Source organism: Canis lupus, chromosome 9, assembly GCF_003254725.2.
Source record: "Canis lupus dingo isolate Sandy chromosome 9, ASM325472v2, whole genome shotgun sequence".
Classification (NCBI taxonomy): Eukaryota; Metazoa; Chordata; class Mammalia; order Carnivora; family Canidae; genus Canis; species Canis lupus.
In genome coordinates this window covers 45,319,958-45,345,095 of record NC_064251.1, presented here as the reverse complement: position 1 = coordinate 45,345,095, position 25,138 = coordinate 45,319,958, and the positions used below count along the sequence as shown (strand labels likewise).

The 25,138-nt window shown below is 40.9% G+C and overlaps 1 protein-coding gene and 1 pseudogene across 29 annotated transcripts in view; both read right to left on the bottom strand.

Annotated features, from left to right (window-relative positions):
* Positions 1-4,819: 4,819 nt before the first annotated feature.
* EFCAB5 (EF-hand calcium binding domain 5) overlaps positions 4,820-25,138 on the bottom strand; it is a 181,287-nt gene continuing 160,968 nt past the window's right edge. For 12 of the 29 annotated variants that reach the window (XM_025476239.2, XM_049114868.1, XM_049114867.1 and 9 more), the window contains 4 exons: positions 21,046-21,299; positions 19,610-19,896; positions 19,127-19,223; positions 4,820-5,084 (listed from right to left, as the gene is read on the bottom strand). In XM_025476239.2, coding sequence (XP_025332024.1) covers positions 4,891-5,084; positions 19,127-19,223; positions 19,610-19,896; positions 21,046-21,299 — 832 coding nt within the window. In that variant the 3' untranslated portion in view covers positions 4,820-4,890. Of the gene's footprint in view, positions 5,085-9,447; positions 9,623-12,244; positions 12,404-19,126; positions 19,224-19,609; positions 19,897-21,045; positions 21,300-25,138 lie in introns of those variants that run through there. The other 17 variants (XM_025476254.3, XM_049114873.1, XM_049114869.1 and 14 more) reach the window with 16 other exon arrangements.
* LOC112677620 (mitogen-activated protein kinase 3-like) lies at positions 21,306-24,862 on the bottom strand (annotated as a pseudogene).

Sequence of the window (25,138 nt, the reverse complement as noted above, 5' to 3'; positions counted from 1 at the left end):
TATATAAAGTGAGCTTTTGAATTGGTGTATTGGATCCTGTATTCTCCCATTACCTTTAGGATGTAGTGAAGGAGTTGTATGATTTTCCCAGAGGTAGAAGGGTTTCAGAGAGCTCAGGTTCTTCCGTCACTTGGCAGAGTTTGCAGCAATGGTGGTTCCTGATCAGTGAATCAGAAACACAGAGAAACCTCCTAACATTTTGAACCTGAGTTTAGGAACTTTCATTGAAGATGCGGGAAGAAAAGAAGCAGAGTAAGCCAATAAAAGATGGTATCATCACTACCATACTCCTGTCTGTTACACAAGAGATAATTCTTAGACTTTTAGAAATAAGACCTCAAGAACAGAACAGTTGACTTAGAATTGGATCCAACACAACTATAGGGTCCTCAGCACCCAAACTAATGGATCTTCCATTGAGTCATTTGACATTAACGTTACTGATGTTATTTCCTTACTCTTTAAGTCTCTGGTGTTTTTTGTACCCTTTGCCTTTTTGTGCATTCTTATCCCTACCCATTCTCTAAACTTTTTCTCTACCAACAGTTTCTGCTAACTTGTACTACCTGAAAGTCAGTATGTTTTAATTTGTTTAAGGCCTGGCATGAAACTTTTGGCCTCTCTAAACACTTAACTATCCTTCTAGACACTGCTTCTATTGCTATTTCCCAGTTTGGTTTATCCATGGTTTGGTTACTTTCTATATTAGTCCATTTCACAAATTGGTCTCCCTTTGGCAAAAAGCTATGGCTGGAGAGTTAGGGTCATATAGAACAAAATATGGCCACCAAGAGGTGCCTTCTGGTTGTGGCTTGTGGGCAGGACAGTCTAAGCCCAGGCAGCAGATTGAGGAGAGGTAAAATAGAATTAATGACTAGGAAGTGGAACACCCTCTGAGTATAATTACCATGCCTAATCACAAAGAAATAGGCAATATTTAATTAATTGATATTATCTATTGAGGGAGGCCTTTATAATAAAATCATATAAGGGAGAGTAAGAACACAGAGTTAATGATGTAGGGTGGGCTTAGGTGAGAGTGGCATTACATAAACCTCCCATGAGAAGAATGAAAATTCCCAATATTACTGGCAAAAAGATATGAGTCAGTGGATTGGGGATGTCTATAGAATGTAAGAGTAGCTGGTAGCTTATATTAAGAGGGAATGGGAAATCAGTCACAAGAAATCACATAATATGTGATTCCATTTATATAAAATATCTAGAGTAGGCAAATCCATACAGGAAGGAAAATGAATAATTGCCTAGGGCTTGGGTGGGGGAAAATGGAGAGTGACTACTAATAGGCATGAGGTTTCTTATGGGGGTAATGAAAATGTTCTAAAATTGATTGTTGTAATGGTTGCAAATTCTGTAAATATACTAAAAACCATTACATTGTACATGTTAAGTGGGTGTATTATATTCTATATAAGTTATATTTCAATAAAGCTGTTAAAAGAACCAACAGGAACTTTTGAAGATTCCAGTATCATTGTCTTGAAAACTTGTTCCTAGACCATGGAAAGCCATAATTAAAAAGGAAAATGTTCGGAGCAGACAATCTCTCCTCTGCTGTCCTGGCCACTGAGGCTCCTTTACAGTTTAATAAACTTCTATCTCCTTTCTTCTGCCTTAGGTGAGTTCTTTCACTGCCTGCACCACCGGCCTTCACCCAATCTGAATGTCCCACATTTTGTGGCCCATATGGAGAACCTCTCCTGGGCGGAGACTATTCTCAGATTCTCTTGGAATTTCCCAGGACTTTTCCTCAATGGACCAACTCTAGTACTCCTTAGGGGACTGACAACCGTGGCCAAGGTTATTCCTTGGTGAGGATCTGAAGCCCCAGGGGGAGCCCACCACACCACCCTTGCTGAAAGGGTGAGGAATTTACCCTTTTGCCCCTTTTGCCCTTTGATCCTTCCTTCCCTCTCCTTTCTTTTGGGCCCTTTGGCAGTCTAACCCTAGTACTTCTCAGACAACTGAAGATCTCTGGCCAGGATGGCTCCCAGGTGTGATCTAAAGGTCTGAGGGCAGACAAGTCAGACTGCCTGTGCCTCTGAGGGTGAAGAATCCCTTTCCTTTCATCTTCCACTCCATCTCTCTGAAGTCTCTGTTCCTAATGGACAGTGCACTTGACAGTAGAAGCTCATCTAGGGAAATCTGCATGCATGATGGACTCATTTGGGACCCTTTCCTTTTTTTTTTCTTTTAAGATTTTATTTATTCATGAGAGACATGGAGAGAGAGAGAGAGAGAGAGAGAGAGGCAGAGACACAGGCAGAGGAGAAGCAGGCTCCATGCGGGGAGCCCGATGTGGGACTCGATCCTGGGACCCCAGGATCACACCCTGGACCAAAGGCAGGTGCTAAACTGCTGAGCCACCCAGGAATCCCTGGGACCCTTTCCTGATGCTGATTTAACTCAGCTGCCTGGCTTCTTTTGCCCCACCTCCCCACCCCTTTTCCTTTTGTTCCCTTGGGTCCAGCTGCCATCCTGATCTACAGGCAAAATATGTTCCTATGCATCTGATTGAATCCAACAATTACATACAAATGATGATTCCACAAGGATTCCAGCCCATGCCATCAGAGGGTCCCCTCCCTCTAAATCCCATGGACCTGGCCACTAGGGAATTTCACTTAAATTCACTCAAATCTCCTCTCAGCACTTTAATATAATGCCATGTTCTGGTCTATGACTGCACAAAACCCTTGATGGATCCACAAGTTTAGGTAGGGACAGCATGCCTTCCTCTGTTCAATATGAAGCAGCTACTGAAGATGATTCCTCTGCTCAAATGCCAAAGATTTGTCATTGTTGATCTCTGGGGGGGGGGGGGGGGGGTAGGTGGGGAAGAATGTAGAGGCCACTTGTAGACAACAGGCTTGACCAATGGAAACCTGAGAAAGGCTAAAGGGCTCACCATGACCACTGGGCTGAATGCAAACAGGCTCATTAAGTGACCCACTTCAAAATAGCCATAGGCCCTAGCTGACCAATGGGCTACTTAAACTGGACATAATTACCAAAGAAGGAAAATTGCATACATTCTCATACCCTCTCATTTCCCCCATAATTTTAGCCCTACCACCATGTCCTGGTAGATAGTCTCTCCTTACTCGTTCCTCCCTTAGTATATTCAATAAACTTCTATCTCCTTTAAGTTAAAAAAAAAAAAAGAATGAAAATTGTCTAGATGGTTGACACCATACAGTGTCCTTGTTACCTATAAGCTACAGCAAAGAGAGCCAATAAAAATCTAATCAATTATATGCTTCTGAAGTATATGTAACTATAGGTAATTCAATCTGTTCAGATTATTCAAATCAATCTATCCAATAAATAGATTTAAATATAAATCTGTATCCAAATTTTTGCCAAGTGTAAACAGCATCTGCTTCACTTAAAGTAAGTTCCTGGTGTTAAGGCATGGTATTTTACTTGAATGATGGTCAAATAAATTCAATTAATCTTAATTGTTGGTTGCTTAATTTTAAAGTAGTTTCCAAAAGCCTGATCACATGGTCATTAGCTTGGTAAAGGTTGAAAAGTGTTTGTGAGATGACTGAGGTGCTGGCAAAAATTAGGAAAGATGAATGCTAGGTCCCCCTGGTTCTCACTAGCTGTTTGGACCTAGGTAACTCACTCTTTGAGCCTATGTCCTCATTTATAAAGTGGGGATTATAATATTGGACTGACTACCTTACTGGTTATTGGGAGGATCAAATGAAATGGAGTATGAAATTACTTTTAATGAGTTAAAATCCACGCAAATGTATGATATCTGTTCTCATTAGGCTAGATGCCATTTAGTTAACCTAATGCCTGTGATAATGGTTAAGAAGGTAGCATTCTGCAAAAATGTCCTCTCCTCACTGCCTAAAATGCCATTTGTATGCACAGTGAATTCTATAAGCTTGTTCCGAAACCATCAGGATATGTGACTCTCAGTTTAATATCTTCAAGAACATTGTTCCTAGAAATGTTGTTGCAAATGCCCTGAAAAGCCCTCTTCTAAATATGAAATAGGCTTATAGGTTAAAACTGGGCATCCAGGAGATGAGGACTGGTAATAACACTGCCATCTTATCAGAAAAGGTTAAGAAGGGGCCTCCAATCTCAAATTATAAGATGTTTGGAACACATCACATTTTGTCAACAAAATAAAGAAAATGAAGTTTAATTTCCCAAATTTTTATTAAAAATGGACTCTCATCAGATATCTTATTGCAAAGATGAAATCTCACAAAAGAGCAGTAAAGTTTGCCATAATAATAAGCTTTAAATAAATATAAATTCTTTTTGCAGTTCTTGAACTTGAGAGGTTTTTGTTATTAAAAAAAAAAGTGTTTTCTTTTTTCCATGAGTCATGGACATTTTTCCACAAGAATTTCTATTCATCGGAATAATTTGTTAAAATAAGTGGGGAGGGGAGCCAGAGCTGGGGAGGAAGAAGAAGTGGTGCTCACTTAAGTCTCTGAAAAGTTAGAAAAACAATTCCCAGTTCATTTCTTAAAATCTTTATTACTTGGTACTCTTAATGTAAAAATTGCCATTTTTTCCCCTTAAATCCTCAGTCTTTACTTTGTACCTTAAAAGAATAAAAATAACTCTACCTGATTAACCACAAGAGTCCCATGGCAGATACAAAGCTAAGACTAAAAGGAAACTTTTAAATATATTGTATAACATATATTTGGTTACGACTACCTTAACTAGATAGTTTTTAGATCAATTTCTCCTTAGGTAGCATTTTTGTTTTAAAAGTGCTGAGGTAAATGTCTAGGAGAAGAATATGTCTATGTGGCACTCCTTTCCAATTGAAAATGTTTTATAGTTAACAAAACAACATGACAAAAATATCCTAAATACAGTACCAATTCATTAGCATTTCCCTGGCAAGTTTCCCTTTGGCATTTTTGCATAAACACAGGAGTCAGTTTTGGAGGGCAATGGGGGTAAAATAGCACTGCTTGGTTTTTTGTTTAGCTCCATGAGAGCTAAGCAGATGTGTGCCCAGTGGTATAGGTATTCGATGACAATATTACCAAATTTCCATACTTCAATTCGAGAATGACCTGTACCAAGAAAAAAAAGTTAATTCGGATAGTTTTGTAATTCTATTATTAAAATATAAGTTCTAGTATTATAATGAAAGTTCATTAGGTATGTTAAGTTAAAGCCATAGCAGAATTTTATGTAATTATAAGAAAATAGATTATAATAAATGTTGCTATATTCATATAATATTATGTAGCATTTTATGATTAAAGAACTAGAACTACTTTTGATTATAAATCTCAAAAACAAATTATCACAAAAAGTATATTGTAAAATAATATGTTCTTGGGGCACCTGGGTGGCTCAGTTGATTAAGCATCTGCCTTTGGCTCAGGTCATGATCCCAGGGTCCTGAGATCATCCCCTGCTCAGCATGGGAGTCTGCTTCTCCTTTCTCTGCCCCACCTCCCTGCTCATTCTTTCTTTCTCTCTCAAATAAATAAATAAAATCGTTTAAACAAATGTTCTTTTAGATAAACCAAAACACTGCAAAATAATATTATATTGTTTATAGATTCATAAGCATGTAATAAAAGAAATCATGCATAAAACTGATAAACATCAAATCATAATGTTAACTTTAGAGAGAAAAGAGAATGGGATCAAGGAGAGATAGAAAGTCTCAACTGTTTCTATAATGTTTTATTTCTTTAAAAGTGTCTGACTCATAAATAGCGTTAAGATTGAATATAGCATATGGCACTGTAATGACTACACAGGTGTTAATCCTAACTTATTTTAAAGTAAACTCTACACCCAATGTGGGGCTTGGGCTCACAACCCCAAGGTCAAGAGTTGCATGCTCTTCTGATTGAACCAGCCAGGCACCCCTCTAACTTCTATGTTTAAAATATTTCCTGGGATCCCTGGGTGACGCAGCGGTTTGGTGCCTGCCTTTGGCCCAAGGCGCGATCCTGGAGACTCGGGATCGAATCCCACGTCGGGCTCCCTGCATGGAGCCTGCTTCTCCCTCTGCCTGTGTCTCTGCCTCTCTCTCTCTCTCTGTGACTATCATGAATAAATAAAATCTTTAAAAAAAAATATTTCCTAATTAAAATTTATTTTAAAACATGGGCAGCCCCGGTGGCGCAGCGGTTTAGCGCCGCCTGCAGCCCAGGGTGTGATCCTGGAGACCCGGGATCAAGTCCCACGTTGGGCTTACTGCATGGAGCCTGCTTCTCCCTCTGCCTGTGTCTCTGCCTCTCTCTCTCTCTCTCTCCCCCCCTCTCAATAAATAAATGAATCTTTAATAAAATAATAAAATATGTGATCACGGCACACCTTGATGTTTCATTTGTCAAATTGAAAACTATTAAACTGTCATTTATAAAAGTTACTTTTCCCCAGGAGTCAATGACTAATATTCAGACAGAATGGTCCAATGAAAAGGGAATATGCTTTGAAAGTTGAACAGAGGGACGCCTCAGTGGCTCAGTGGTTGAGCATCTGCCAGTCGCCCCAGGGCGTGATCCTGGAGTCCTGGGATCGAGTCCCACATCGGGCTCCTTGCATGGGCCCTACTTCTCTCTCTGCCTGTGTCTCTGCCTCTCTCTCTCTGTGTCTTTCATGAATAAATAAAATATTTTTTAAAAAATTATAAAAGTTGAACAGATCTGGGTTCCAATTTGGCTCTACACCAACTAGTTCTGTGACTTTGAGCAGTCCACTTAATCGCTGTTAGTCTGTTTCATCTTCCATAAAACAGGGATAATACCTCAGATATTTTATGAGGATTAACAATGTTATAGTTTCTAAAACATATTAATTACCTTCCTTCTTTTAGGTTGACTCTCACCCTCAGCTTGGTGTTTTATACATTTTTGTTAATCCTATTGTCTACTATAGTGCCTAACCCAATAAATGTTTGCTAATTTGAGTTGACTAAACCATTAAATGATACTCATAATTGAATAGGAGTTTTTAAATATCATCTTCTATCCAATGGCTTATTGACAACAATGACAATTCTGTGCCTCATGGGTATCTATTAGAATGACAGAACATATTTTATTTCCCTATATTCTAGCCCTTTTTTTTTTTTTTTTTATATATATGAAGGAACAAGATTCCTTGAATTAGATTTAGCCTTTCTATGGTTTCAAAGTTTTGGTAACAAAAGGTACAATATGAGATATGAAAGTCACATAAAAACTGGGAAATATTCACAAGACTCAATTTTTATTTGAGGGTAACTTTAAAACATGGGGGTACAATTTTGTAAAATTCTCTCTTTTAACACACACAGAAGTACTATCTTTTTTCTAAATTGTTCCGGGACTAAAGTACGGAATGATTAAGTTAGGTTTTTCAAATCTTAAAAGTCTTTTCAGATTATAGCTTATTAACATAAGTGACCATAATGAATGGAAACAAAAACAGATGCTGGTCATGAGAGCACATTAAAAATACCTGATTCATCTCAAGTTATATAATATTAGACCAATCAACATAAACATTTAAAAATATTGAGGTGCATTTGTTATAATTGATCCCTGTTGTATTAATTAGTTTCCTGGAACCTTTACAAGGTATGCTATAGGTTGCAAAGTTTACTTTGATTATCTTAATGTTCCAATGTTAATGAATCTAAAGTTTATTCAAGGTTTCATTCCTAAAACCAAGCCTAATTCATTTTCTGAGATATCAGCTTTGTTGCACCCAACAGTTTTTATTCTGCCCTTCCCAAATCCCCATTAAGAGCTCTGTTCCCTTGATGCCTGCCACAGTGTTCTTATCTGAACATCCAAATGAAACAGACCCCTATCTGCAGCCATTATTAAGCTAGTCAGCCATCTCCACGGTGATTCAAGGACATGAGGATGGGGAGGGAGGCTTCTCCCTTTCACAAGCCCCTTTTGCTTATTTCCTGTCTTTTTGTTACCGGGGACAGAAGCTCTGGACCTATCTGGGCTGTGGTTCCTGTTTGCCTGAGTTTTCCAATGAAAGATTGATGTGTTAACAACTGGCTGTAATGATTTCTCTAATGAAGCCTCCTTGGCTCTGTTGGGTTTCCATTAAAGATGGTTGAGCGCTACTGCCCTCTTGTGATGGAGAGATGCCAGATTTTGCAGCTTGGCAGATGTCAGGTTGCACAGGTTTCATTAATTCTTTGAAGCAGATATACTACTTTTGTCTCTTTTCTAACTATAAGAAATTGTGTTTTTTTTGCTTTGCCTTGATAAAGGTTATAGTAAATTATTTGAAGGCATCTGAGCGGGGTAGCTGGGTCAATCTTCAAATCTCTTTATGAACCTATTGACTCAGAAACATTTTACGGTATTTTTGTAGGTTCTATTTAATCAAACTTACATAAGAAGTTGATTTCGCTGAAAACATTGGGATGTTTTAGGATATTTCTTTTTTTTTAAGATTTTATTTATTTATTCATAGAGACACACACAGAGAGAGAGGCAGAGACACAGGCAGAGGAAGAAGCAGGCTCCACGCTGGGAGCCCAAGGTGGGACTCGATCCTGGGTCTCCAGGATCACACCCCGGGCTGCAGGTAGCGCTAAACCGCTGCGCCACCGGGGCTGCCCTGTTTTAGGATATTTCTAATTCAAATTCCCTTTATGGATCTCTGCTTTAACACTAGATTAGTTAAATCTTTAGAAAGATGGGCAAAGCAAAAATAATGAAATACTTAAGCATCAAATTCCAAAGTTAAAGTGTGACTGCTCCTTTCAACTAATAATCCAAGATCAGCAGTATGTCTTGAATGTTCCTCTCTTTATCATTAGTTCTTAGTTTTAGTTCCTTTATTTCTATTGTTCTATACATCCTATGCCACCTCTTCATATTACCGTTACATGCAATGAGCTCAATGTCCATGCAACATTGTATACTTAAAAGAGCATGTGTGTGTGCATATTTCAGTTTTCATGTGGGTCAGAAAACTCATATTTGCTATGGCAGTCAGGCACTTAATATGTCATTGTTAATTTAATGTAGTCTGAAATGTACTGTAGGGTGTTGCTTCCTGCTTATCAGGAAAGAACCAGTGGTAAGTAGGAGGAAAAACACATTTTTTTTTTTTTTTACATTTTCTTGAATTATCCAAAATTGAATAGAATTTTGTTCCGGGTGGAACATTGACTTCTTGTAGGTATATTAGTCTCATTTTTGTTGTAAGCAAAAAATTTTTTAAAAAACACTTACTTAGGGATCCCTGGGTGGCGCAGTGGTTTGGCGCCTGCCTTTGGCCCGGGGCGCGATCCTGGAGACCCGGGATCGAATCCCACGTCAGGCTCCCGGTGCATGGAGCCTGCTTCTCCCTCTGCCTGTGTCTCTGCCTCTCTCTCTCTCTCTCTCTCTGTGACTATCATAAATAAATAGAAATTTAAAGAGAAAAAAAAAAAAAAAAACAAAAAAAAACACTTACTTAGGGGATCCCTGGGTGGCTCAGCGGTTTAGTGCCTGCCTTCAGCCCAGGGCTCGATCCTGGAGTCCCGGGATTGAGTCCCGCATCCGGCTCCTTGCGTGGGGCCTGCTTATCCCTCTGCCTGTGTCTGCCTCTCTCCCTGTGTGTGTGTCTCTCATGAATAGATGCATAGAATCTTAAAAAAATAAAAATAAAAAGACTTATATATATATATTTATTTATTTATTTATTTGAGAGAGAGAGAAGCAGATTCCCCGCTGAGCAGAGACCCTGATGTGGGACGTGATCCCAGGACCCCAGGACCAAATAAGCAAAATTTCTGTAAGATATTACATTGTATTGGCTTGTTTTCATGATATAGCTATAAATCAAATGCGAGAATTGAAATCAATGTGATTTACTGTACAAAAATTCATAGTTTAATGCAGTGGCCTCTGAACTCTGTTTTGATTATGTGCTTTCCTCAGTAACAATGTTAAGCATGGGCCCCAATATATGTATATTTATGAATTATTCATTTAATTTTTAGTTTCTTTAAAGATTTTATTTATTTATTAGAGAGAGAGAGAGCACAAGCAGGGGGAGTGGCAGGCAGAGGGAGTGGGAGAAGCAGACCCCCTCTGAGCAGAAAGCCCGACATGGGGCTTGATCCCAGAACCCTGAAATCATGACCTGAGCCAAAGGCAGATGCTCAACCTATTGAGCCACACAAGCACCCCATAAATTATTCATTTTAAAATATTTAAAAACAAAAAATAGAAAGTAGGCAATGATGGGATAAAATAATTACAAATAAAAGTCCTATAATATTTTTCTTATACCCCAAAGATATAGGTATCAGTTGTTTGCTCCTTTTGTTTTCTCCTTTTTGCCTAGAGCTTGGTGGGAAAACTTAGAATATAGAGGTCTCTATATTCAGTAAACAGACTCAGGTTGTCCCTGTTTTCACTCTGGTACTCTCCGTTCTCGACTGTGTCTGAAGTCCCTAGTCCAAAGACTTTCTATGTTACCCTCTTTGAGAAACAGCTAGTGTTGGAGAAGGAACTTGTCCATTGGTGTGATGTAGAGATGAGATACAGAGACCAAAACAGTAAAACAGAAAGAAAGGAGAAACAACAGAGAAAATAAACCTTCAAAAAATAATTATTGTTAATACTCTGAGAGATAAGATGTTGCATTCATGAAACATGAACAAGATGTTGTACAAAGCAAAGATTTAGAGAACCAAAGCTCTTAGACATTAAAACATGCAGAAACAAGGATTCGATAGGATTAGGAGATCAGGTTGACAGAAGGTCTCAGAAAGTGAAATAAAAAGATGGAAAATAGGAGAGAAAATATAGGGATTTGAGAGACTTAATCTAGGAGATCCAATGTCTGAATAATGGGAGTTTCAAAGAGGGAGGGCGGTGTCACCACCCTCTAGGTTACCTTTGTGTAAATGAGAAAAAGACACCTACCATGGATGAATACACTCTGTGAGTGCAGCTCAGTAAGCAGAAAAAGAGGCAGAAAGAAAAGGATGCCCCTCCTGTAAGCAGACATAGCCTTAAGCTAAGGCGCACAGTTTAGTGAATAGAATCCTGGTTAGATTTCAGTCTCCACCCACCTCCTCAGCAGGGTACCTTTATGCAGTAGCAACAGTGATGCCATGGAAGACAACACACAGAACTTAAGGACCCGAGTTTCACAAGAGAAAAAAGGCCCAGTGAATGCTCAGATCAGTAGATGAAAACAGCCCTATATCAAGGCATAGCAGCATTATGAAATTTCAGTCTTGGAGGAAAGGGGGGTGATTCTCCAGCTTCTGGAAAGAAACAAAACTACAAACAAAAAAGAAAAGGTCACAATGCCCAGAATCAGATTTCAGAAAGGCTTTAGACTTCTCAACAGCAATCTTGGTAGTTTCCAAGCTTTTTCAGACAATGGAGCTACCTCCTCAAGAAGTTAAACATAGTTTCCCTATGACTCAGCAATTCCACCCCCTGTTAGACACCCAAGGGAACTGAACGCATATGCTCCCACAAAACTTGTAAAAAAAAAACTTCATAGCAGCGTTACATACAATATCCAGAAAGTAGGAACAACCCATATGTCTGTCAACTGATAAATGGATAAATAAAATTTGGTATACCCATATAATAGAATACTGTTCAGTCATAAAACATGAATGAAATATTGATACATAGACCAAAGATGAACCTTGAAACATTACGCTAAGTGAAAGAATCCAGATACAAAAGGCCACCTATTGTATGACTCCATTTATATGCAATGTCTAGCTAGAATAGGCAAATCTTAGAGATAGAAAGTAGATTAGTGGTTGCCAGGGGCTGTGGTAGAGAGAAGCAAGGGACAGTAACTGCTAATAAGTGCAGAGTTTCTTTTTGGAGTCATGAAAATATTCTAAAATTAGATAGTGGTGATGATTGCAAAGCCTTGTAGATATACTAATAACTACTGAATGATACACTATAAATTGGTGAAATTTGTGGTATGTGAATTATATCAATTTCTCAAAAAAGACAATGAGGCATTGTCTTCAAGATTGTTTCCTGGCAAACAACAGATCAAATGTGAGGGCTGAATAAAAACATTTTCGGACATGAAAGGTCTCAAAAAATTTACCATTCGCCCACTTTTTCTCAGAAAACTGCTGGAGATGTGCTACCTCAGAATAAGGCAAAGTAAATTCCTATGATAGCAGCAGAATGCATTTCAGGAAGGCAACTGAGTAGCAGATCTGGGGTGCGGGGAAGACCCTAGATAGAGAATTTTTTTTAAATTGTTATTTATTTATGATAGTCACATACACAGAGAGAGAGAGAGGCAGAGACATAGGCAGAGGGAGAAGCAGACTCCATGCAGGAAGCCCCATGTGGGACTGGATCCCGGGTCTCCAGGATCGTGCCGTGGGCCAAAGGAAGAGCTCAACCGCTGCGCCACCCAGGCAGCCCTAGAAAGAGAATTAAGATCTCTAGAAGAGATGTCATCAAGAAAAAAAAAAAAAAATGGAACTAAAAAAGTTAAAACTTTCCCCCAAATTTTCCTTTTGGGAAGTTATATGAAAAGACAAATGGATGGAGTGGGAATTATCAGGAAATACAAAGAAAACTTAGCAATTAAAAAAATAAGAGCTAATTATTTACTTCAGGAAAAACAAAAAATGAAAAAGGAGCAGTTAAATATGTTACAGTGTTCAGCTGTAAAATCATGTAAACACTGCATTTTTATTTAACCCCAAATGGTAATGTAATTACATTGGGAGGATAGGATAAGAGAATGGTGGTACAACAGGGCTAAACTTTCATCTATAATAAGAGGAAATCAACTGAAAAGGTTTAAAATTGATGAATGAAAAGATAGCAATATTGTATATTAGAAACACAGAAATGTGTGAATGTCAGAAGAAACAGTCAAGGGGCACCTGGGTGGCTCAGTGGTTGAGCGTGTCTGCCTTCTGCTCAGGTCGTGATCCTGGGGTCCTGGGATCAAGCCCTGCATTGGGCTCCCCTCGAGGAGCCTGCTTCTCCCTCTGCCTATCTATGTCTCTGCCTCTATCTCTCATGAATAAATAAATTAAAATCTTAAAAAAAAAAAGAAGAAACAGTCAAAAGAGTCAAAAGGAATTACCTCTGGTGAGGGGAACTTTTGTTAAAAGAGTTGACTCTTGTTAGAAGGCTTTTAGTTCTTTTTGACCTTTTAAAATACTTTAATAAAAATAAAATTTTTATAATCCTTTGCAATAAAAGATTACTTAACATCTACCAAAGTTTAAAAAAATGTGTCAAGGAACTCTTGAAAATTATGTTTGCCTTAAATAGAAAAATGTTGTCATTAAACTGATCTTTAGCAGATTTATCAGATATTAAAGCATCAGTGATGGTACCCAGACAACTAAACCATGTTGTTTCTCTAAATTCAAAAACTATTGTTGGAAAATAAAAGTTTAAAATCAAAAGAGGTGATAGGAGCAGAAAGAGAATTGATTATTTGATTTTTTTTTTCTTCTTTCCCCCTGGAGGACTTGGACTGGAGATGGAAGGGGTCTGCGTGCAGGGGAAATGGGTCAAGCATCCAGGCCCCAAGTCTTTACTGAACCCTAAAATAGTTTCCCAAACAGTGTGTGAATGAGTACTTGTTCAGTATCTTCACTAACAGGTGCCTTTAAGAGTTTTTTCCAGGACAAAAGGAATCTTCTGAAACTGGATGTCTCCTCCTCTAGAACCTGAAATCTGTGAGCACTTCATAAATGGCACACTCCAGGCTCCCTGCTAAACCCACATCTAACTGTGATTGCAGCTTTTGTCCAACAGGTAGGAAAACAAAAAATTCCAGAAGTAATCACCATCCAAGAAACTAGGTCTAAGAAGGTGGTAGAGAATGTAAATCCAAACTAATGATAATATACAGAGTGTCCTAATTAGTAGGGCAAAACAATGTTCTTGGTATCTCGTAATCCATTTCACTTTGACTTGTTTAAAAGAATCAGGCACATCCTCACAGCTGCAGATTCAATTCAGCACTGTATTCATATTGATTATTTCTGGAAAGTGGGAGAATCTTGTGAAAGATTCCTGTCTCATATTCAGCTGTGCAGTGGGGAATGAAGGAGAGAGTCCTGTCCCATTCTTGTAATGGAGGGAGTTAGAGAATAGCACTTGCTAGAGCCACCATGGTGGTGGCAATAGCACTTAGGTCAAGATCACCTGGGGAAGGTGAATCTTGAAAACAGAGTTAATCAGGCCTAGGAGTCCAGCAATCCTTTCCTCTGATGGTGGGGTATCTCCCTCCATTGCCATCTTTGGAGGATCATCATGGTGTTTTTTTGAGGAAGCTGGAAAATTTCTTTATAGATAAGAAAATTTCTTTATAGATAAGATAGATAGATGGTAACAGCACTGAGGCTCAGGCTGCTTTGGCATAGGAGGAACTCTAGGGCTCTTGCAGGGGAAGTGAAGGGTCTGGGGAACTCTTGCAGAGACCAGTGCCTGTGGACTTAAGAGACCCTTGGATTTAGGCATGGGGAGGAAGTATGGCCACTTGGCAGAAGTACAGACTCTATATAGCAAAGTGATTATGGTCACACTTGAAATGAAAGGCAGTGTTCTTCTTGCTTCCAGGTCCAAGAACATTTCCTGGTAGACACCATCTGTCCCAACCCCCTGGAAGGCAGACATGGGACAGGTATGGGATACCCTACAGAAAGAGCAGACAAGATTGGCAGCAGATGTCCAAAGTGGAGTGGGGAGAATAGATCCTTGAGAAGGTGGTTCAGGCCTTCTTTGAAGGTTGTCACTTCAGGCAAAGTGACAGAGGCTTTTAATGTACTACTGTATGCACAGCTGTCTGGGTCCTGGTCCAGTGGTCACCAGAGTCACTGGGTTCTTGACAGGAAAGTGTGTCAGCAACATTCATGTGCAGTGGCACAGCCTTAGAAGCCAAGCCCACTGAACAAAGCTACCCAATGATCCTTCAGAGATGCCCCAATCTAAAGGCGGGATTCTGCTGCCTGGACTTCTACCAGAATATAATAAAATACCCCTTTCTAGAAATGCAAATCAAAACTACAATGAGATATCACATCACACCTGTTAGAATAGCTATTATCAAAAAGAAAAGAAGTAACAAGTATTGATGCAGGTGTGGAGAAAATAGAACCCTTGTACACTGTTGGAATGTAAATTGGTAGAGCCACTTTAAAAACAATAGGGAGGTTCCTCAAAATTTTAAAAATAGAAGCACTATATGATCCAGCAAATCCAACTTTTGGGTATATATCCAAAGGACATGAAATCACTATCTCAAAGGGATATCTGAACCTCCATGTTTGTTGCAGCATTATTTACAATAGCCAAGACATGTAAACAACCAAAGTGTCCATCGATGGATGAATGAAGAAAATGTGGTGTACATATATACAATGAAATATTATTCAGCCATAAAAAGAAAGAAATCCTGTCATTTGTAACAAAATGGATGGACCTTCAAAGTCATTATGCTAAGCGAAATAAGTCAGGGAAAGGCAAGTGCTATATGATCTCACTTGTGTGTGGAATCTGAAAGAACTGAACTCACAGAAACAGAGATTAGTGATTACCAGAGACAGGGATTAGGAGGTGGGGGAATGAGTGAAGGTGGTCATAAGGTACCTTCCAGTTATAAGATAAATAAATTCTGGAAATGTAATGTACAGCCTTGGGATTATAGTTAACAATCCTATGCCATATATTTGAAAGTTGCAAGGATGACAAAACATGAGAGACTCCTAACTCTGGGAAACGAACAAGGGATAGTGGAGGTGGGCACCCCACTCCACTTTGGACTCCTAACTCTGGGAAACGAACAAGGGGTAGTGGAGGTTGGGGTGACTGGGTGACGGGCACTGAGGGGGGTACTTGACGGGATGAGCACTGGGTGATATGCTATATGTTGGCAAATTGAACTCCAATAAAAAAAAAGTTGCTAAGAGAGTAGATCATAAAAGTTCTCATCACAAGAAAAAAAATCTTTTTTTTTATTTTTTTATTTTTATTTTTTTATTTTTATTTTTTTAAAATCTTATAACTATGTGAGGTGATGGATGTTAACTAAACCTATTGTGACAATTTCTCAATATATACACAATCAAATCATTATGTTGTACACCTTAGACTAATACAATGTTATATGTTATAATGCCTCAATAAATCTAGGACAAAAATAATAAAAAATATACCTTTTCTAAACATTAAAAAATATATATGCCTTTCTAAAACTAGGATGGAATAGGGTGAAAAAGTTGGCAACAGAAGTCCTAAGAAACTATGGGTGCACCACCAGCCCTGATTTTATCTTCTTGGCAAAATCATTAGTTTGAAAGGCTTGATGGGTTAGGAGCTGTTAACAGTCCCTCCCCAACATGGGCAGAAGGGACAAACATTGTTGGTGGTATTTCATGCTGGGTAGGGTTATTGAGTAGGGCCCTAACTGACACCGCTAGGAGGCTCAGATAAATTTCAAGCAACAAATTGCCCTGCCAGAAGTCTCCTCTTTTTTCAGCACAAACAGAAAGGTGCCCCCAAAAGTTCCCCTTCCTTTCCCCAACTGGGGAGCTTAGAATCTCCAAATACAATTGCAAATGAAGGAGAGAAGGTTGGTATCTGGGTGGCCTATGGACTTTCTTGATTGTAGCAGAGACTATAATACTAGAGCTCTGGCAATGGTTGTAGGGGAGGCTAGGAGCTCTGGAGCTCTGGCTGAATCCAACTGCAATTAAAATTCCTGCCACCTGAGGACACTGTTGGAAAAGATAAAGTGGGAGCACTGGCGATCAAGGCAGCTCACGAATTGGTTATACAATTTAAAGTGGGGTCAGGCAAAGGAGGCGGAAATTGGCATGTTTCCTCAAGCAAAGGAGCTATACAAGACTATGGGGTGGGGGTGGGGGGGTAGTTCTGATAGGGAAGTTAGAGGTGGAACCTGAGGAGATTCCCTTAAAGCACTGGGATGATGTCACAGAATAAGTCTTTATCTGAGGATGAGTTTATTTACGGCAAGAGCCAAATCCTGAACACCATTGCAAGATGGAGAGTGGATGGGCTTGCTCCCCATCCTCAGCTTCCGTCTGACAGAAGGACTAGATTGTTCAGTGGTGAGTGCCTGCGTCCTTGCCCAAGAAGGAAAACAGCAGTCTGAGAGGACATGAGTGTCCCTGGAAGCAGGGTCTGGCTCTTGGCCAAGGAGCTGGCAGGTTGGGGGTGACCAAAGTGGAGCAGGGGCTCAGGGAGAGTTTCCCACATGGAGTGGGAGGGTGTGCTGGAGCTCATGGTAGGGAGTGAATCTACTTTAAAGGAAAAAAGGGTAACCAATATAGAGAATATTTCTTCTGGGTTTTAAGTCATTAGCGAATGAAGAGTGAACAAGTATGGAACAAGATAGTCACAGAGTATTAATTTTGTTGTTGCTGTTATTACTATTTCCCTTGAATAACACCTTAGAAGAAGTGATACCTGTGACATCTGTGAATTCAGAGGCTTCCATGAAATCAGCCCAGTCACAAGGCTACAGTAGAAGCCATTCCAAATAGAAATTCTAATCTTGTTCATATCACACTAATGGTCCACATGAACTCATGTTAACTTTTCTTTGGATTTCATGTTCCCTCCTCTCTCTAGCACTCCCAAACTTCTGAGACTGTCTTGCCTTCCTAGGCTAAAACATCTTTCTCCCTTATCCATCTGCCCTGGCTCACTGCTACATCCTTCCACTGTGCTATAAGCTTCCACTACCACAGACACCCCTGAGGAGTGAGTGTCTTCCTCTGGTTGCCTTTCCCCTCCTATTCTCCTTGGAGTCTCTCTGGATCTGAGCTTCTAGGCCTCATATATGTATCACAGAAGTCAAGAAACCCTTCTGACTTGGCGCAGAGTCTCCACGAACAGTAGCAGAGGGAGAAGGTGAGGAAAGGGACAGGTTTAGTGAACAATTTCTACAGAGCCATCATCTCAACTGATGATTAGTTTTTCATAAGTAATCAAAAAAGAAATAAAATTTAAATTTATTCCTTTTTGGCCCATTCACACAAACAGCCTGAAGTCTTTGGTGAGATAACATACACGCCTGGAAGAATGTATGCTTCTATGTGTATATTTACTCTTTTAAAAAAATGTTAATTCCAGTATAGCTAACAGACGGTGTTATATTAGTTTCAGGTGCACAGTACAGTGATTCCACAATTCTATACATTACTCAGTGCTCATCATAAGTGTATTCTTAATCTCTTCACCTATTTCACTCTGGATATTTACTGTTACATGTGGTAGTTCTCTGTGGCCGAAGAGCTCGTCACCTTCTCCAACCTGGGAGCTTCCCTATTCTTGATTCCTGCTGATTCTACTTTTCCAAAAAGTCTGTTAGTAGTCTATAAAGACTCAAGATCTGTTTTTCCTTTGGTTCTTCATTGAAACCTAAAAGGTAAGCCTTTTTTCCTTAATGTACTTGTTTCCCATCTTCACTACAACCCCTATTCACTTTTTTTTTTTTTTTAAGATTTTTATTTATTTATTTGACACTTGGAGAGAGAGAGAGAGCACAAGCAGGGGAGTGGCAGGCAGAGGGAGAGGGAAAGGCAGACTCCCCACTGAGCAAGGAGCCTGATACGGGGCTCCATTCCAGGGCCCTGAGCTGAAGGCAGACACTTAATGGACTGAGCCACGCAGGTGCCCCTACTTTTGTTTCTTTTAGTAAATAATGTAATGTAGTTAAATAAGTGGGAGATGGATGTGACTCAGAATTCTCAAATGTGTGGCATGAATAGTCACTTCGGGGAATACAGTCGATCATAAACAAATATCCCTCCTTTTTTTTTTTAATTTTTTTTATTTATTTATTTATCATAGTCACAGAGAGAGAGGCAGAGACACAGGCAGAGGGAGAAGCAGGCTCCATGCACCGGGAGCCCCACGTGGGACTCGATCCTGGGTCTCCAGGATCGCGCCCTGGGCCAAAGGCAGGCGCCAAACCGCTGCGCCACCCAGGGATCCCAATATCCCTCCTTTTAAGACTACTATCAGAACTGTTTCTCCTAAAAATTGATTTTATAAGCCACTTACTTTATTGTAAAAAAAAATCTGTATATCTGAATTGCAACCATGTTTTATTGCTGTTAGATTTAGACCACAATTAAGTGTAAATTTACCTCTGATATATTCACCAATGAGCTGTAAATTAACTTCCACATGCTTAGCAGTTGGATCAAAGTCACAAATATTCTCGACTAAATATCTGCTAACATACTGTGAACAAAAGAACAAAAGTGATGGGGGAGCACCAGCAAGTGGAAGTAGAGTACCCAATTCACCAGTTTACATAATTCCATTTATGTACATTTTAAAACAGGCAAAACCAATCTATGGTGTTAGAAGTCAGGAATGATTCTGATCTGGTCACTCTGGGGTGTGTGTGGGTGTGTGTACGAATGTGTGATGCGGGGTGTATGGGAGAGGATACAAAGGAAGGTTTTGGGGATGCTGCTAATGTTTCTTGATCTAGATGCTGGTTAAAAATGTTCATTGTATGAAAATCCTTGCATTTGTACATTTAGGATTTGTACAATTATTATTGGTAGACCGAAACCTGTGTGTGTTATTCTTCAGTAAAGAGAGTACTTTTAAAAACTTACCAGTTTACACTTCTCCCAATTTCCAAACTCACTTGATAATTCCAACTCTGGATGGATGAACAAAATAACCCCTATCAGGATGTCCTGTACTAGCTTTATGTTGGCTTCCAACTCCTGGGTCTTGCTGTCTGGTAGAGATACGGACTCTGCTGGAATATGATAATCATAGATCAACAGTGATACAAAGTCTATGGAGGTAAGCAATCGGAGGCTTTCTTGCAGCTCTTGTAGCATGATTCGGAAAAAGAGAACTCCTGCCCGCTGGACTTCTCCTACATTTTCAATCTCTGAAACAATAGGGTGACATTCCCCACATTCAGTACATATATTAGTTTTTCAGAGCATTCTGAGCATATACAGTACACTTCTTTTTTTCCAGGAAAAAGGCCATATCCTATGGTTTTAAACAATCTTAGTTTCTCTAGTCATGAAATCAAAACATGGAAATGAAATTATACCTGAAGCTCACAGGAAGAGGCTTTAAGGAAAGGTAAAAACTCAGGTTTTGAGGTTGGACCTTAGTTTGAATACCTACTCTCTCCCTTTTGTCTTTCTGAACCCCCTTTTCCTCTCTGTGAGCATGGAGCTGATCCCTACTTCCCTGGTGATCTGCGGGAATTAAATGAGGTGATATATGTAAAAGTGCTTAGTGGATAAGTACATAGTGGATGCTTATAAGACATGAATTTTGTTCTTTTTTCTTCTTAACCCACCTTACCTAATGGCAAGAAACCTCTCAGATTAATCCCACACATTACTCTATTTACTCCATCCTAGGTAGCTAAAGGTTTCCATGCTTCCTTCTTCCCTCTCTTATGCCCAAACTGGTTTTGTGCTAAGAGTAGCCTCATGGGTGTGGAATCCCAGGCATGAGGGTCTAGTCTTGGCTCTGCCATTAGCTTGCTATTGGATCATTACTTTCATGGGCTTTAGCTTCTTTATCTGTAAAACAAAATGTTCCATTGAATTAGTGCTGTGTAATACAGTGGAAAGAACACCCAAACTGGGGTGCAAATCCAGGCTTCACCACTTGTTAACTGTGTGGTTTGGTGCAAGTTGTTTTGTTTTTCTGAACTTTACTTTCTGTACCTATAAAATGAGTTATCACCATTCGCCTGAGTTATTATGGTAAGGACTAATTGAAATTACATATTTAAAGCACTCGATATACAATGGGGCATTTGATAAATGCCAGTTCTACATTGCTTTTATGAGCCCCCTTCCAGTTCTACACCATGATTCCAGCCAAGGAGGTGAGATTCGTGCCCTTCGCTCTAATTTATAGACCATACTCATTAGCCCAAGACTGCATGAGGGAATTTCTTTGACTTAGAAAGAGCTGTATATTGTCATTCCATTTAGAAAATGCACCCTTCTGTGATTCCTTTGGTATTTATTAAACCCATGAATTGAGATTGTTGCCTCACTCACGATACCTAGGATATAGTTTTTCTTTATTTCTCCAGATAATTCGCCCAGTATTTCGTAGCAGGCAGCTTGGACCACTTTCATCATTTTCTGTAGGTCTTTAAATTCTCGATACAATAACATTTTACTCTTGCCAATGTTAAAATCAAGAACTCCCAAAGCTTTTCCTGTTCTCTCACGGAGTGGAATTAGTATGTGGTTTTCTCCACAGACAGAGGCCAAGACAACTTCGGAACTGTCTGTACATTTAAAGAGGAAGTCTCTGAAACCAAAACCAAATAAGCATGAGGACATAAAACATCAGCCTGCTCATAAAATTCCACCCAAATGTCCTGAATCACTCTTTTGTGCCAACAGTGCTGCAGCCGCACCAGCCCTTATTCCATCTGCCTGCACTGCTCCTCTCTGTGATTGCACAGAGCTCTCTCCCTCAGTTCACTCATCTGATAGAGAAGCCTTCTCTGATCAAGCCATCTAAGGTCACTCTCCAGCATGCTGCTCTGCTTTATTGTCTTTGCTAGACTTATGCTTTTCTGAAGGTATTTGGGGTTTTTTGTTTGTTTGTTTACATATTGTCCAGTACGTATCTGTTGAATGCCAGAAGGAACAGGGAGTATGTTAGGTAGGTCAGGCTCCCTAGAAGCAGAGCCTGAGACAGGAATGTTTATGCAAAGGATTTATTGAGGAAGTGCTTTCTGGGAAAACCTATAAAGGTCTGAGGAAAGTAGAAAAGGGAAGGAGAAGCTAATTAAGAATGTGAAGACTAGGGGCACGTGGGTGGCTCAGTTGGTTAAGCGTCTGCCTTGGTCTTGGGTCCTTGGAGAGGAGGGGATTGGGTAACTGGGTGATGGACATTAAGGAGGGCATGTGATGTAGTGAGCACTGGGAATTATATAAGACTGATGAATCACTGAATTCTACCTCTGAAACTAATAATACACTATATGTTAATTGATTAAAATAAAATAAAAATGTAATAAGTATGTGAAGGCTAGGGGCACCTGGGTGGCTCAGTTTCCTAAGTATCCAACTCTTGATTTTGGCTTAGGTCATGATCTCAGGGTCTTGAGACTGAGCCCCACGTCGGGTTCAGTGCTGGGCGGGGGGGTCTGCTTGAGATTCTCCCTGCTCCTCCACCGATTCGTGAGCACACTCTCTCTCAATAAATTAAAAAATAAATAAATAAATAAAATAAAATAAATAAAATAAAATAAAATCTTTTTTTAATATACACATCTCTATATTTATATATTAGATATAGGCACAGGGGTGGGCAGGAGCACCAGGCTGTCCTCGTGCCCCCAGCTCCACTTCTGTTCACCCACATATAGAGGCAGCAGGGGGTGTTAGATGTGGCAGCTTTGGGGGAGGGGGTTTAGGCCTGGGCCCTGCCCCTCAGGGGGACTAGCCCTGGAGCCTCAGGAATATTCCTTCAGGGAAAAAGGGGTGAGGTTTTAATGGGTCAGTGTCCCCCATACCCCCACCACCCTTCAGTCGGTCTCGGGCAGCCAGAGCCCTTCCATTCCAGAACTACCAGAGACTGGGATAGCTGGGGTAGACGAAGGCAAGCAGCAGAGGGCGATTTACTTTGGGGCCACCTAAGCCCCTCAGGTCCTGGGAGGGGAGGCGGGGCAGAGGGAGCCTTGGCCTGCCTGGAGCAGGAGACCAGAGCAAAGCCGTGGAAGGTGGCCAGGTGCACCCTCTGCCCGGACCTGGGCCATCTGGGGTCTGGGTGGGGCACAGTGCCCATTTCCTAACAGTCTGGCAGGGGAGGGGCAGGCAGGAGGCAGAGCCAGGCCCCAAGGAAGAGAGGTGTCTGTCCAGACTAGGGGGCCTCCAGTGCCCCAGGCTGGAAGCGGGCTGTCTCCTGGAAGATGAGCTCCTTCAGACGGTCCTTGGGTAGATCACCAGCTCCATTTTGAAGGTGAAAGGCTCCTCAGCAACTGGCTCATCTGTTGGGTCGTAGTAGTACTGCTCCAAGTAGGGATGAGCCAGTGCTTCTTCCACTGTGATCCGTTTGTTGGGGTTAAAGGTCAACATCCGGTCTAGCAGGTCAAGGGCTTTGGAGTCTGACTTGGGAAAAAGCTTGGCCCATGCCACCTTGGTCTGGGAGGGCAGAGACTGTAGGTAGTTTCGGGCCTTCATATTGATGATACAGTTCAAGTCCTCCTAGGATGGGGAGCCTAGGATACCTAGAATGTGGTTGAGCTGGTCCAGGTAGTGCTTGCCAGGGAAGATGGGCCCGTTGGAGAGCATCTCAGCTAGAATGCAGCCCACAGACCAGATGTCGATGGACTTGGTATAGCCCTTAGAGTTAAGCATGATTTCTGGAGCCCGGTACCAGCGTGTGGCCACATATTCTGTCAGGAAGCCAGTGTGGTCATGCTCAGGATCGGCAATCCCGGCCAGGCCAAAATCGCAGATCTTAAGGTCACAGGTGGTGTTGATGAGCAGGTTAGAGGGCTTTAAATCCTGGTGGAGCACATTGGCTGAGTGGATATACTTGAGGCCTCGCAGGATCTGGTAGAGGAAGTAGCAAACATGGTCGTTGCTCAGCTGCTGGCTTTTGCGCAGCTTGTATAGGTCTGTCTCCATCAGGTCTTGCACAATGTAGACATCTTCATGGCGTCCAGGGTGGGCGCCCGCAGAATGTCCCGAATGCCAATGACGTTCTCATGGCAGAAGCACAGCAAGATCTGGATCTCCCTCAGTGTACGCTGGCAACAGGTCTGATGCTCAAAGGGGCTGATTTTCTTGATGGCCACGCGAACCTTGCGCACGTGGTCGTAAGCTGGGCTGACCATGCCGTAAGCGCCCTCGCGGATGTAGTGCAGCTGGGTGTAGCGCGGACCCACGTTGAACGGCTGCCCTTTCACCACCTCCCCCTCACCCAAGATCCCCGGCGACCCCATCAGTTTCCCGGGGCTCCCTGCCCCCGCCCCCCTGAGCCGCCGCCGCTGTCTCCACTCCTCCCCTCCCGCCTCCCCGCCTCCAAATAAAATAAAATCTTAAAAAAAAAAAAAAAAAAAAAGAATGCGAAGGCTAACCTCAGTCCTATTCCAAGGGAGCTCTGGAAGGCAAATTGTGCCAAAGAATTTGCCCCACCTTGAAGCAGTCATTGGCTCTAAGATGCTTTGAGTGTGTGTTTACATAACTGTGAGACACACCTAGTAAGGGGCTCCCATCACTCAAGGGCACTCCTCCAGAGCAAGTTATGGTGTGAGTCATTAGCAGCTGTACCTGCAGCAGCTGGCAAAAAAATATATTAGGGATCTGGGTAGCAGCGGCAGTACTTCCTCAAGGGGCCTGAGATTCTCATTGAAATGTATAGATGCTTCTGTCTCTAGTGACACACAGACACATCTCTCTCTTTTTCTTTTAACCTCTTTAACCCCCTTCCTAGTCTACATTGATATTGAGATGTCATTCTTCTGAGATATTTGTAAAAATGTTGGTGTTTGCATAGCCTCAAAAAGTACATTTATGGCTCATAACATCAATCCTATAATGCCAGGTAAGATTATATCCTCTTTTTTTTTGCTGTTCACACCCCTTCCTGCTGCTAAGCCACCAATCTGTGTCTTTACCATAGTAATGATGCATCATGCTAAACTTGCCAGGCATAACAATAAAGCTGATTGGTCAACAAAGTTCCTCAAAATGCAACTGTTCTAAGTTACACACAGGAGTCAAAGGTAATGAGTCTGGGTGTCACAAGGACTCTGATAAAACGCTTGACCAGCACAAGGAATAAGTATGTGGAAAAGAGCTTAAACCTGAATGAACATTTAGGTATGAGGCCACACTAAAATTTAATTACCGCATGTGGTGCTCCGCTTCGGCAGCACATATACTAATTACCGCATGTACTTCAATGTCAAATTAGCCCTCTGAACTGAGATTGGTTACTGCCTACTCAATTTTTGCAATATGTGTGTCCATTGTTAAGATCTGTTTTGCACCTGTCTACGGATGGGCAATGTTCCTTGCATCCCACAGGGAAAGGCACTCAAAATAATCCAGAACTGGATACTTTAATTAAAGACCATATTCTCTGCTTCCTCCCCACCTTTGCCCAGACTGTTGTCTCTTCCTCCTCTT